Source organism: Acinonyx jubatus, chromosome C1, assembly GCF_027475565.1.
Source record: "Acinonyx jubatus isolate Ajub_Pintada_27869175 chromosome C1, VMU_Ajub_asm_v1.0, whole genome shotgun sequence".
NCBI classification, from domain to species: Eukaryota; Metazoa; Chordata; class Mammalia; order Carnivora; family Felidae; genus Acinonyx; species Acinonyx jubatus.
This window is the reverse complement of record NC_069381.1, coordinates 190510068-190522734: the sequence shown is the minus strand read 5'-3', so window position 1 is coordinate 190522734 and position 12667 is coordinate 190510068. Positions and strand designations below refer to the sequence as shown.

General features: G+C 39.5%; 1 protein-coding gene across 6 annotated transcripts in view; it reads right to left on the bottom strand.

Annotated features, from left to right (window-relative positions):
• Positions 1 to 12667, bottom strand: part of PIKFYVE (phosphoinositide kinase, FYVE-type zinc finger containing) — an 86019-nt gene that overhangs the window by 24204 nt on the left and 49148 nt on the right. For all 6 annotated transcript variants that reach the window (XM_053215707.1, XM_053215703.1, XM_053215705.1 and 3 more), the window contains 7 exons: positions 12304 to 12430; positions 10862 to 12021; positions 7245 to 7345; positions 5904 to 5975; positions 5062 to 5233; positions 2872 to 3050; positions 918 to 1031 (listed from right to left, as the gene is read on the bottom strand). In XM_053215707.1, coding sequence (XP_053071682.1) covers positions 918 to 1031; positions 2872 to 3050; positions 5062 to 5233; positions 5904 to 5975; positions 7245 to 7345; positions 10862 to 12021; positions 12304 to 12430 — 1925 coding nt within the window. The remainder of the gene's footprint in view (positions 1 to 917; positions 1032 to 2871; positions 3051 to 5061; positions 5234 to 5903; positions 5976 to 7244; positions 7346 to 10861; positions 12022 to 12303; positions 12431 to 12667) is intronic.

The window sequence follows — 12667 nt, the reverse complement described above, 5'->3', positions numbered from 1 at the left end:
TCAGAAAAGTTGGAATTAAATCTTCTAATCTCTTATCAAAAGAAAAATCACACACACAAAACTTTTTTTTTTTTTCTTTTTAACGTTTATTTATTTTTGAGACAGAGAAAGACAGAGCATGAAGGGGGGAGGGTCAGAGAGAGGGAGACACAGAATCTGAAACAGGCTCCAGGCTCTGAGCTGTCAGCACAGAGCTTGGCGCGGGGCTCGAACTCACGGGCCGCGAGATCATGACCTGAGCTGAAGTCGGCCGCTCAACCGACTGAGCCACCCAGGCGCCCCCACACACACAAAACTTTAACTATATTTAACCTAATTAAGAATCATATACAATTCTGCAAAACAAAAAAGACCTAAAGGGATGTACATCAAAATCTTAACAGTTTTTATGTCTAAGATGGTTTGATTTTTTTTTTATACTTTTATGCAGTCTTACTTCTTTTTTGTAACAGGCATATATGCAACATGTATTTAGAAAAATATTTATGTTGGTATTATGCTAAGTGAAATAAGTCAGAGAAAGACAGATACCATATGTTTTCACTCATAGGTAGATCTTGAGAAACTTAACAGAAGACCATGGGGGAGGGGAAGGGGGGAAAACAAAGTTACAGTGAGGGAGGCCAATCGTAATAAGAGACTCTTGGATACTGAGAACAAACTGAGGGTGGATGGGGGTGTGGGGGAGAGGGGAGAGTGGGTGAAGGGCACTGAGGAGGGCACTTGTTGGGATGAGCACTGGGTATTGTATGGAAACCAATTTGTCAATAAATTATATTAAAAAGTAATAAGTAAATAAAAACTTTAAAAATATTTATGATTTCAAAAAAAGCTACATGAATAAACCTGACATTTTTAAATATTTACAATTTTTTTTAAATCTGTAAAAAAAGATGATCGAAGAAACTAAAACTTACTTTTGAAAGAAGTCCTTTAGATCCTGAAGAAGGGACACTTTTAATGGGGCCTGACGTTTAATGAATATCTTAGGGAGTGGAACACATACTTCAAGAAGCCGAATGGGAGAATAACTGAGAGAAAAAAATACAAGTAATAGTAGATAAGTAAAAAATACTTTAATATCTTGAGTAGAGGTAATCATAAATCCTATGAGGCAGAAGAAAAAGTTTCTGTAAAATAGCATTTTACAACAATTATAAAAATACTGAAGACAACTTCATCCATTATAATACCCTCCCCAATTCTAGAAGGGTTTTTGTCTTGTTTATTTCTTCACTGTACTGTGATGTCATCATTTATCCCCTGAGGCTAATAAAAAACAATGGCTGGGAAAGAAACTTTATGAATGAGAGGAATCCCTTTCTACAATTAGCTCATGAGCACATCACTTTCCCAGCTCCTGAGGATTCCTCATCAGTCTTTATTCTCATGAGTCCCTTAAGAGTCTTTCCACCCACGAGTTTATGTTGTCTAATAAATGCTATAACCTGTCCACACAGTAGGTTCACGGTTAAAGCTCTTGCTCCCAAAGGAAATAAGCTCTAATTCTAAGTATTTCCTGAAGGCCTATTTTGTGTCAGATGTTATTTTAGATGCTGAGGATACAGCATTGAACAAGGGCCAGAATTCCTGCCCTGATTCAGAAATAAGGAGATTCAGGAATAAACAAATACTTAAAATATACATTATTGCAGATGGTAAGTGCTACAGAGAAAAATAAAGCAGGAAAGGGAGACAGGGAGTGCTAGGGGTGAGGAGTCAGCTCAGGTAAAATATGAACAAAGACCCAGGAAGTAAGGAAAAGCAGGCAGATATCTGGGGAGTAGGCGGTTCAGAGAAGGAAGGGCAAGCACCAGGCTCCCAAGCAGGATCCTCCCTGGTACGAATGAGGCTGCAGTGAGGGGACAGGAGGAGGAGGTGAGAACCCAGAGGAGGTACTGAGCAGTCAGAGCTTGCAGGAGCTCACAGGCCCATAAATAGGCTCTGGCTTCCGCCCTCACTGAAACAGACACCCAGAAGAAGGCTCTACAGCAGAGGAGTGGCCTAAGCAGATTTTCACTGAGGGAAATCACCTGACTGCTGTTGAGATCAGACTGCAGGGGGCAAGGCCAGAGGGAAACTGGTTGAGGCCACTGCAATCATCTATCAAAAGGCAACAGAGGCTCAGTCCAGAGCGGGAGTGGCGGAGATGGTAACAAGTGTTCAGATTCTGGATATATTTTGAAGGCAGAACCTGAAGGCTTTCTCAGATCATTCAGCACCACAGTGGACCCATTCTTTGAACTGGTGATTTTAGCTCTATCTGGAATATCCAATCAACCTTATGCTAGTTAATGTCTCAACAAAAATTCTGACAATGCTTCCATGTAAAACAGTGGTTAAGATTAACATGTACAGGGGTGCCTGGGTGGCACAGTTGGTTAAGCGTCCAACTTCAGCCAGGTCACGATCTCGCGGTCCATGAGTTCAAGCCCCGCGTCAGGCTCTGGGCTGATGGCTCAGAGCCTGGAGCCTGTTTCCGATTCTGTGTCTCCCTCTCTCTCTGCCCCTCCCCCGTTCATGCTCTGTCTCTCTCTGTCCCAAAATAAATAAACGTTGGAAAAAAAAAAAAAAAAAAAAAGATTAACATGTACAGCAGATCTACTAGTTCACATCACAACTTCATCCCTTGCCAGCTCTCTAGGTGACCTGTAAGCTCAAAAGTGAGGTTAATAATAATACCTATTTCTTAAAATAAGGATTAAATAAAATGACAACACTGAAAGCTCTTAGCACAGAGTATGACCCCCTGCATTTGCAAGGGTGGGAGTGGGGAACAACACACACCACAAATTAATTCGATCTAGTTATAGAAGAAATGTTACAAAGCCTTTAGGGACTAGGTGACTATGTATAAGGTCACTTTCCTACCTGAAAGATGCCACCATCTGATTATAGGAGAAATACTGGTGATAATCATGGTGGATGGAGTGACCACATGGCTCAGCATTGGCTCTGCGAGTGTACTGGTGCCCATAAAACCTAAGTTCAAGGTATTTTGCAAATGACATGGACCAGGACTCGTTGGAAAGAGCAACAACTGGTGTTACCTGAAATTCATATAAATCACTTGTTATGCAACCACATACTGAGAATCTCTTTTTTAAAAAATAATTTTTCTTTTCTAGTACAAATCTAATACATTTTGACTGCAGAAAACTGGAAAAAGAAAGAAAGGTTTAAAGTGGGTAGAGTTAGGGATAGCTGGACATGCAGTATCATTGGTGATCCCACCACCATCAATATGCTAGTATTTTTACTTTCATGATGTATATACGTACAAATACACATAAATGAATTCATAGAAGGTACCCAGCCAGCATATTTGTAAATAAAAAGTCTTTCCTATAATTAGTTTCAAAACCCTGTATTATTTTTACTTAACAATGTATCATAAATATTTTCCCACATAAAATACTCTTATACAACTTGATTTCAATGGCCACAGAATATCCCATTATATGGACACATTAAACCAATCCCTATTGATATACATTTAAGACATTACAAGATTTTCTTTATTCTGATGATGCTCCGATGAATGAATGAATATATATATACATATATATATATATATACACACACACACACACACACACATATATACACACACACTTACAAATATCCATAATTATTGCCTTGGAATAAATTAAGAAAAGTGGGGGTTGGTAGGTCAAATGGCATGAATATTTATGCAGTCTTGGAGACTTTTTGCCACACTGTCTTCCAAAATTGGTGCACTGGTTTACACAATCTCCAACAGTATCTGAGAATACCAATTTCCCCACTTGCTTACTAATCTCAGGAATTATAAATCTTTGAAATGTGATTTCTTAAAAACAAAACAAAATAAAACCGCACTTCACTGGTTTTATTTACACTTCTCTACTAACAACTCAAATTTATTTGCATACGTCTACTGGCCATTTGTGTGAAACTGCTTTGTGCCCCTTTTTTATCATGCCTTACAGGAGTTTAATATTAAGTATATTACTGTTTGGTCATATTATAACTTTTTTACACATGGAAATCTTTCATCTTTGTGTAACAAAAACTGTTTACCTTTTCCTTTCTAACATAGCCCCAAAGGCAGAAGTTTTTGTTTTAAAATGAAGAATATACACCAAAGCATGTAAGATATAAAAATCAAATTTAAGTTATTCATTTAATTCACTGCTCAATCTATAGAAGTTCACATATTCCGCAAATATTACCAGCTGTCTAACAGGAACCATACTTGTTCCTGTAAGAACAAGTATAAAAAGTAAGATCATTGCAAGAAATGATCTCACGGCTATATGTGTGCTACTGCAGAAGGAAAAGACTTTGATTTTGGCTTCCTCAACCACTGATGCTGACATAGGTCACACTATTATTTTATCTGTAATTCTCATATGTGTCTTCCGAAAGCACACTCCAAAATAAGCCAATGAGGTTAAAGTTGGCATAAGCTTGCTGCAAATAATTTGGATAAAAAGTAAATACTGAAAGTATAATATTGTCACCAAGTATTTCCTCCAGAGTTAAACAAGAAAAGAAGAAATAAAACACATGCTCCTTTTTCTCAAAAATGGTCCTTTTCACATGGCACATGAAAACCAGCAGAGAGCAATTTAAACATGGTCTCAGCTGTATCTCTTAAGATAGAAATGTTGATATAGGCTCAAATAGCCACAAACATCCTGGCGTGCTGTAATTACTGTGTTACAAGTCTTTCTCCTCCCCAGAGGACAGACGCCATGCCAAGCCCTTACACAGTCCCTGGCACATAGATGGTGCTTAAATAAGTGCTGAATAAATAAGCATAATTGAGAATTGTCAAAATATAATCTCCATAATTTTACCAAACAAGGTATTCATATTTTGTATAATGACTGATAAATTCTAAAATGGAACCTTCAATAAACAAACACTAAATGGAATACACAGCACGGGAAGATAAAATAAATAAGAGCCCAATGACAAATCCAAAGTAATACAGACCACCCCCTCCCAAAAGAACTATGCAAATAAAAAAAAAAATAATGTTGTATGAAATTTACAGTAACAGGGCACGTTTACCTGTTTGCAGATTCTGCACCAGGAATAGGTAAGAATTGTATGTTGATATCCAGGTACTGGAGAATCTAACTCCTTCAGAATTATCTGCACACAGCCTTGGCCATGGACAAAGCGCCGAATATGATGCACCATGGGGGTATCACAGAACATGCTAGGACACTGATAAGAAGGCCTTTGACAAAAAGAAAGTCCTCACATTAACCATGAAACCGAGGAGCAATGTAGAATGAATACTGGCTAACTGGACCCCATCTCCAGAAAGAGCAGCATCCTCTCCGGAGTCACGCTGACCGGTGGACGATCCGCACGGGGTGCCACCCACACTGCTTGGAGCCTGCAGCCGAGCATCCTGTCTTCAGCTACAGCTCAGTGATAGTTTCCAGTTATTGAGCACCTTCTATTTGCTTAGCATTTTTAAAATAGCAACTCATTTTTTTACCTAGTCAAGCCCATGACATATCTGGAGCTTGTTATTCCCTGTAAAGGGGGCTGGTAAAAATCACTTGTTCTTGATCATGTTAAGTGGCAGGTGACAGCACTAAGACTCAAACCCAGGTCTAGCTGTTCTCATGCTTCTCCTGCCTCTCATTTCAATCACTCTCTAGATAAACATCCTAAAATAAAGTCTTAGGGATGGCAGTGTAATTAGACAAAGACTGAGGAACAAACTGGATAAGATATCCTGGAGTTGAATGTGAAATAAATTCCTTCTCTGTAGGGTATACAGAGTGTGGTATCACAGTGAAGGCCACACAATACTCCAACTAATGTTCACGTTTTAGGTTGAAATCCTGGGCATCTGAAAAGCATACATGAAACATAAGGAGAAAATTTGTTCTTACCTGAAACAGTATCTCTCTAAAAATATGCCTAATGTAAGATCATTCTTTCCATAAAATTCCATTGTTACAATCCTAAAAGAAGACAACATTTCTCAGGAACATATCGTAAGAATTGCCACACAGCAAAGATACTTCATGAGACTACGAACTGATTACTTGTTAGATGTGACTAGAAGGCAGTATTAGAGCAGATAATATTTTGCTGTTCTTCTAGAACAGGTTTGACCTCAGCTGATAAAACAGGTTTGGACTAGCTCCTTATCCGTTCCCAGTCCATTAGCATCTTATCAAACTACATCAGGATGCATAAACAATAACATTAAATGAGTAAAATAGATATGAGTCAGGAATAGATAAAAGCTTCCTTCACAGAGCCCTCTGCTCTATCACCATAAAACAGAACTCCTGTCTCTTGCTCTCTGGTCCTCATACCTTTACTGAGCAAGAACAGCAGCAGCTCATATTCTTCCGGGAGAGCCAATTCCTGACTTATAAATGCCCACAAATAAGAGAATTTGGTTATAGCCCTGCTGTAGCCTAAATCTTATTCAAGCCTTGACCTAAGGAGTCCGTAAACCCCCAGAGAAAATTCCTGTGGGTTCCCCAGCCCCAAGTCAGTCTGCTAGAGCTATACGGGAACCAGAAGGATCCCTGATCTCACTGGAAGCAATAAGTGTTTCTGGAGACCAAGATTAAATACAGAACACATTTTGTCAAGGAAACGGTGCTCCACAAACAAGCAGCTACATTCCAGAGTACTTTTAAAACTAAAGATAAAACTATGCAATAACTAGCCTTTTTCTATCAATCTACTTAGAATTAGGTTTTAGAACAAAATCCGTTAATAAGGCAAAAGACTGACCACTTCTTTGAAAATGATGCCTTATGGAAAACTTGCCTAAATTGTACATTATCATCAAAATGCTTAAAACTAGCTTTTACAGGCACACCTGGTGGGCTCAGTCGGTAGAGTGTGTGACTCTTGATCTCCAGGGTTGTGAGTTCGAGCCCCATGTTGGGTGTAGAGATCACTTAAAAATAAAAAATCTTAAAAAAAAAAAATAGCTCTTATGTATCAACTTTCTCACTTTTACAAGTACAAATGTCCTTCCATCCCTCACATCCTTTTCACTCTTACTCAAGGTACCTTTCATTTACTTCTCATGAACCAACACAAATTTCATATTTAATTCACAAGTTTAAAAGTTCTCTCAATTCATATACAACGAGCAGCATGCCATGAACCTAAAAACAGATCGTAATGGCTGATTTTTTTTTCTTTTTAAGTTGCTGGAATTCTGTTCTTAAATACAATGCAACAGTGCAAGAGGAAAACCCTACCAAGGGCTGACACAGGCACTGGGGGCATTGCTGGACTGGGCAGAAGAGCTGCTGAAGAGCACGCACAGTCTCTGGTGGTTAACAGGGTTCAGACAGTCCACCTGAAAGGGAAGAAACGGATGAGCACCCCAAGTGGCACCACGCTCCAACCCCAACGCAAGCTTCTAATATCCAACACATTCCTCTTGACTTGTGAAGCCTCCAGTCCTCACTGTAAGGGTTCCACAGAGGACTGAAAACTACCAGAAACTAAATATAAGGAAGAAGAGCAGCTCATTTTTGAGACAAACCAGTGCAAAAACCTTAAGCTAACTTAAAAATACACACAGATGTATAGCTTGTTTTCTTCAATACTCTTTTTTACTTATAAAAGTGCATTGAATTATTTTGGAAGTAAATAGTTGACTAAATAGTCCATATGATACAGTCTAAACTGGGGCACCTGGATGGCTCAGTCGGTTGAGCATCAGGTTCTTGATTTCATCTCAGGTCACGATCCCAGACTCATGAGATTGGGCCCGTGTCAGGCTCTGCACTGAAGCATGGAGCCGCCTGGGATTCTCTCCCCCTCCGCCCCCGCCCCTCCTTTGCTCACGCTTGTACCCAAGCGCATGCACTCTCTCTCTCAAAATAGATCAACATTAAAAAAAAAGTCTGAACTGATGGCTAGATATAACATCAATCTGAGAAAAACTCTCAGGTCTTTATTTACTTATACTTTATACCTGTTCTTGATCATTACAAAGGCAACAGGTGCTCTCTGTCAAAAATCAAATAGTACAGAGTTAAGTGAAGAAATTCATGAAGTACATAAAGCCTCTCCTCTGTTGAGGCCACCCTACCTCCCAAAGTGATTGCTTTCATTATACAGTTAAAAACATGACCTCTTTTTGCTAGCTCGCACGCATGTACACACAAAAACACCCACATAAGAATACACAGGTGATAGTGTTTTTATAAAAATGAGAGGATTCCGCATATAACACTACTTGCTTTTTAACCCTTGAAAATGTATCACAGGCTCTACCTGGGTTATTCAATGAGATCCAACTCATCCTTTTTATTGCAAAAAACTAGAAACAAGGCTTCAGCAAACATCCTCGCATATATATTCCTACAAACTGTAAGCATCCTTACATAAGATGCTTACTTATATCTGCAGAACAGGTTATAGAAGATGGGAATCCTGAGAATGGCTACAATTAACAACACAGGAAACAACAGGTGTTGACAAGGATGTGGAAAAGGGGAACCTTCTCACACTGTTCGTGGGAATGCAAACTGGTGCAGTCACTCTGGAGACTAGTATGGAGGTTCCTCAAAAAGTTAAAAATAGAACTACCCTACGACCCAGCAATTACACTACTAGATGTTTACCCAAAGGATACAAAAATATAGATCTGAAAGGGCACATGCACCCCAATGTTTATAGCAATGCTATTAACAGCCAAACTATGGAGAGAGCCCAAATGTCCATCGAATGATAAATGGATAAAGAAGATGTGGTATATATACATATATATACACATACATATATTTATATATATGTACATATATATGTGTGTATGTATGTGTATATGTGTGTATACATGTATGTGTGTGTATGTATATATATATATATATATATATATGTATATATAAAATGAGAATGTTACTCAGCCATCAAAATGAATGAAATCTTGCCATTTGCAACAACATGGAAAAGCTAGAGTGAATTATGCTAAGCGAAATAAGTCAGAGAAAGACAAAGACCATATGAGTTCACTCATGTGTGGAATTTAAAAAGAAAAACAGATGAAAACATGGGAAGGGGGGCGGGAAGAGTGAGCGAAACAAACCATAAGACACTCTTAACGACAGAGAACAAACTAGGGTTTGATGGAGGGGTGGTGGGTGGGGATGGGTTAGATGGGTGACGGGTATTAAGGAGGGCACCTGTGATGAGCACTGGGTGTTCTATGTAAGTGCTTAATCACTTCTGAAGCCAATATTACACTACATGTTAACCAACTAGAATTTAAATAAAAATTTGATAAATATAAATTAAAATTTTAAAAAATTGGAATCCTGGACCATAGGTATGTGTATGTGTGTATGTATATACACATACATACACACACACACACACACACACACACAGAAACTAAAACAGATCTCCCTATCATTTTCTATAAATTTACATAAATGTATATAAACACAAATTTACATAAAATTTATTATAGCTATTTTCCACACCATGTTAACCATGACTCTTACCACTTTCTTTTTTTGCCAATCTCACAAACAATAATGTACCGAACAGAAAATAGTATATACCATTATTATTTAGCACTTCCCTACCAGTGAAATTAAACATCTTCTTATTTATTCTATTAAACAACCTCATATCCTCATTTAGAGATGGATGTTTTCATTAGTTTTATTACAACCACCATCAGTATGTCCATAAGCAAATCTTAATTTCCCCTCAATTTCTGTTTAAAAAGAATAAGGGCATAGGGCGCCTGGGTGGCCCAGTGGGTTAAGTGTCCAACTTCAGCTCAGGTCATGATCTCATGCTACGTGAGTTCAAGTCCCACGTCAGGCTCTGTACTGACAGCTCAGAGCCTGGAGCCTGCTTTGGATTCTCTGTCTCCCTCCCTCTCTGCCCCTCCCCCATTCACACTCTATCTCTGTCTCTCAAAAATGAATAAACGTTAAAAAAAAAAGGGCACTATCACAGTTAAATAATGCAAAGTGTTTTATGCTAAATAAATAAATCTGACATTTTCTAAAAACACATCAATTTTCTATAGTAACCTTCATCTTGCTCTCCCTCATAATCATTAAAAGGATCAAGGATGCATCACACCACACCCAAGTTACCCTGCCACAAATTTGACATGGCTCCACCCTTCTCCCTACAGCAAAGCTCTTCCTACTTTATTGTGAGCTCAGCATGAAACGTTCAAAACTCAAGTTTCATTACTTTATACTCTTTTTTTTTTTTAATTTTTTTTCAACGTTTATTTATTTTTGGGACAGAGAGAGACAGAGCATGAGCGGGGGAGGGGCAGAGAGAGAGGGAGACACAGAATCGGAAACAGGCTCCAGGCTCTGAGCCATCAGCCCAGAGCCTGACGCGGGGCTCAAACTCACGGACCGCGAGATCGTGACCTGGCTGAAGTCGGACGCTTAACCGACTGCGCCACCCAGGCGCCCCTACTCTTATTTTTTTTTATGTTTATTTCGAGAGAGAGAGAAAGGGAGAGAGAACGAGCAGGGGAGGGACAGAGAGAGAAGGAGAGAGAGAATCCCAAGCAGGCTCCACACCCAGGACAGAGCCCGACCCAGGGCTCTATCCGATGACCGTGGGATCATGACCTGAGCCAAAATCACGAGTCGGATGCTCAACCAACAAGCCACCCAGGTGCCCCGTCCTACCCTATACATTTGAAAGCAATACATGACCCAACAGACTCCAGGCAAAAAAAAAAAAAAAAAACGAAACTAAAAGAAGAAATACATAATAAATCTGCAGGCAATCTGTCATATTCATGGGTTTTTTTTAACCCTGCCACAGCAAGTTTTTCAACACTTTCTAAATTTGCACAAGCTCCCAAAGTGGTCTGCCTCACCTTTGTTGACCACACTGCATCACTCGGAATCAACCCTTTCTCCTCGTCACCATCAGTTTTGCTTCCTGATCTGCCACTTGAAGTACCAGGTACATCCTTTGAATGAGCAAAAGGGTCTACATTTTTTTGCTGAATTCTTCCTCCTCTGGCCCGATAATCAGCCAGCATTCTACCCAAGCTCTGGCTATCCCCAAGATGCTCAGCAATTCTAGTGCTCACTAGCTCGTGCGAGGGCAAGACTTGAATAGCCTTGGCCTGAACACTTCCGTTCATGCCTTGAAGACCAGAGAGATCCCTAAGCAGCTGCTTCTTCCGCCTGCTTTCCACTTCTTTGAACTCTTTATTGAGGAGAGGAGACCAGTAAACCTGCTCTGCGAAATAATCTCGGGTAGAGCATCTCATCCCTTTTTCAGTTAAAAGGAAGGGCTCCCGGAATGTGATTACTGGGGAGATACAGAGGATCACGTCTTTCAATTCCTGTTTAAAGGCCAAAGAATAAGTCTTTCGTTTATCTTCAGAAGAGGTAACCTCCTCAGTAACATACAATCCAGTGTCATCCTGCAAAGGGTCTCTAAAGGCTCTCATCTGGCTTTTGGGATCCTGTAGCTCATCTGGGTGCTGCAAAGCCTCCGGCTGCTCCAAGCCCACAGCATCCTGCTGGTCGTCCACGTGCAGCGGCAACAACGATTCTGGGACCGATGGAAAGAGAGCACAGGGGATCCCTGTGGGGCAAGCCGTTGTGGCATACTCTTGATGCTTCAAACAGGCAACATCCTGTGGAATGCTTCTATTCTCCTGGTCACCCTTCTCAAACACAATCCTTGATTCTAGCAAACTGCTATCATCGGAGGACAGAAATTCTGAAGGAAAGTCAGGCTCCCGGGGGAGGGGACTTCCGCTGAACGGCTCTTGTGTGGTCCCTTCATCCTCCCGCCCCTCAATCAGAGAATGGAAGGAAGGGTTTTGTGTTAACGTAGGAGGCATAGCAAATTCATCCATGAGGAAGGAGATTTCTAGTTGAGAATGATAAGCTACACAGATCATAAATATTAGGATCTCTTTAACTCGAGCCAGCTCATAATCAGAGCCTCCTCTAAGCTTGATTGTACAGCCCAGGTGCTGTGGACAGCCTTCAAAAAACATCAGTGTTTTGGTTTGCTCTACAAATAAACATATAAAAAGTTTAAGAAGACATAGTTGGCATTCCACAAGCCCAGACAGAATTATTTCATTATCTTGACCTCTACAAAAGAAAAACTTTCAAGTAAGACCAAAGTTACCAATCCTCATTTAACAAACACTGCTAATAGATATTAGTATTATAACTAAACACTATTAATGGATTATTAGAAATTAGGACAAAGTAAACACTGTAGTACTGATGAGTTTACTCATTTCTTCAATTCTCCAATCTCAGGTCAATCTATCTAACGATCACTCACCATTAGGCAACTGAAAGATCTGCATATAAAATTTGTGACAGGTGCCCAGGTGGGGTTTTGTAAGCAGCTGGTCCATCGACATTACTAAATCACCTTGGGTCATCCGACTGATTCGTTCTAAAACTTGCTAGAACACAGAAAAACGTTTTATTACAAAATTAGAGAATAAAATTCTTAGTAAATTTTATCTGGAAAATAGGAAAAATTTAGACATAAACTTCACAATTAATTTTCTTAATTTTAATTATATAATAATTTTTGATTCTAGATTACACTATAAGTAGTTGCTCAGTGATCAATATGTTCCCACGAGAACAAACCAGAGTCATATTAATAACATTATTAAAAGACATGTGAGCATTGT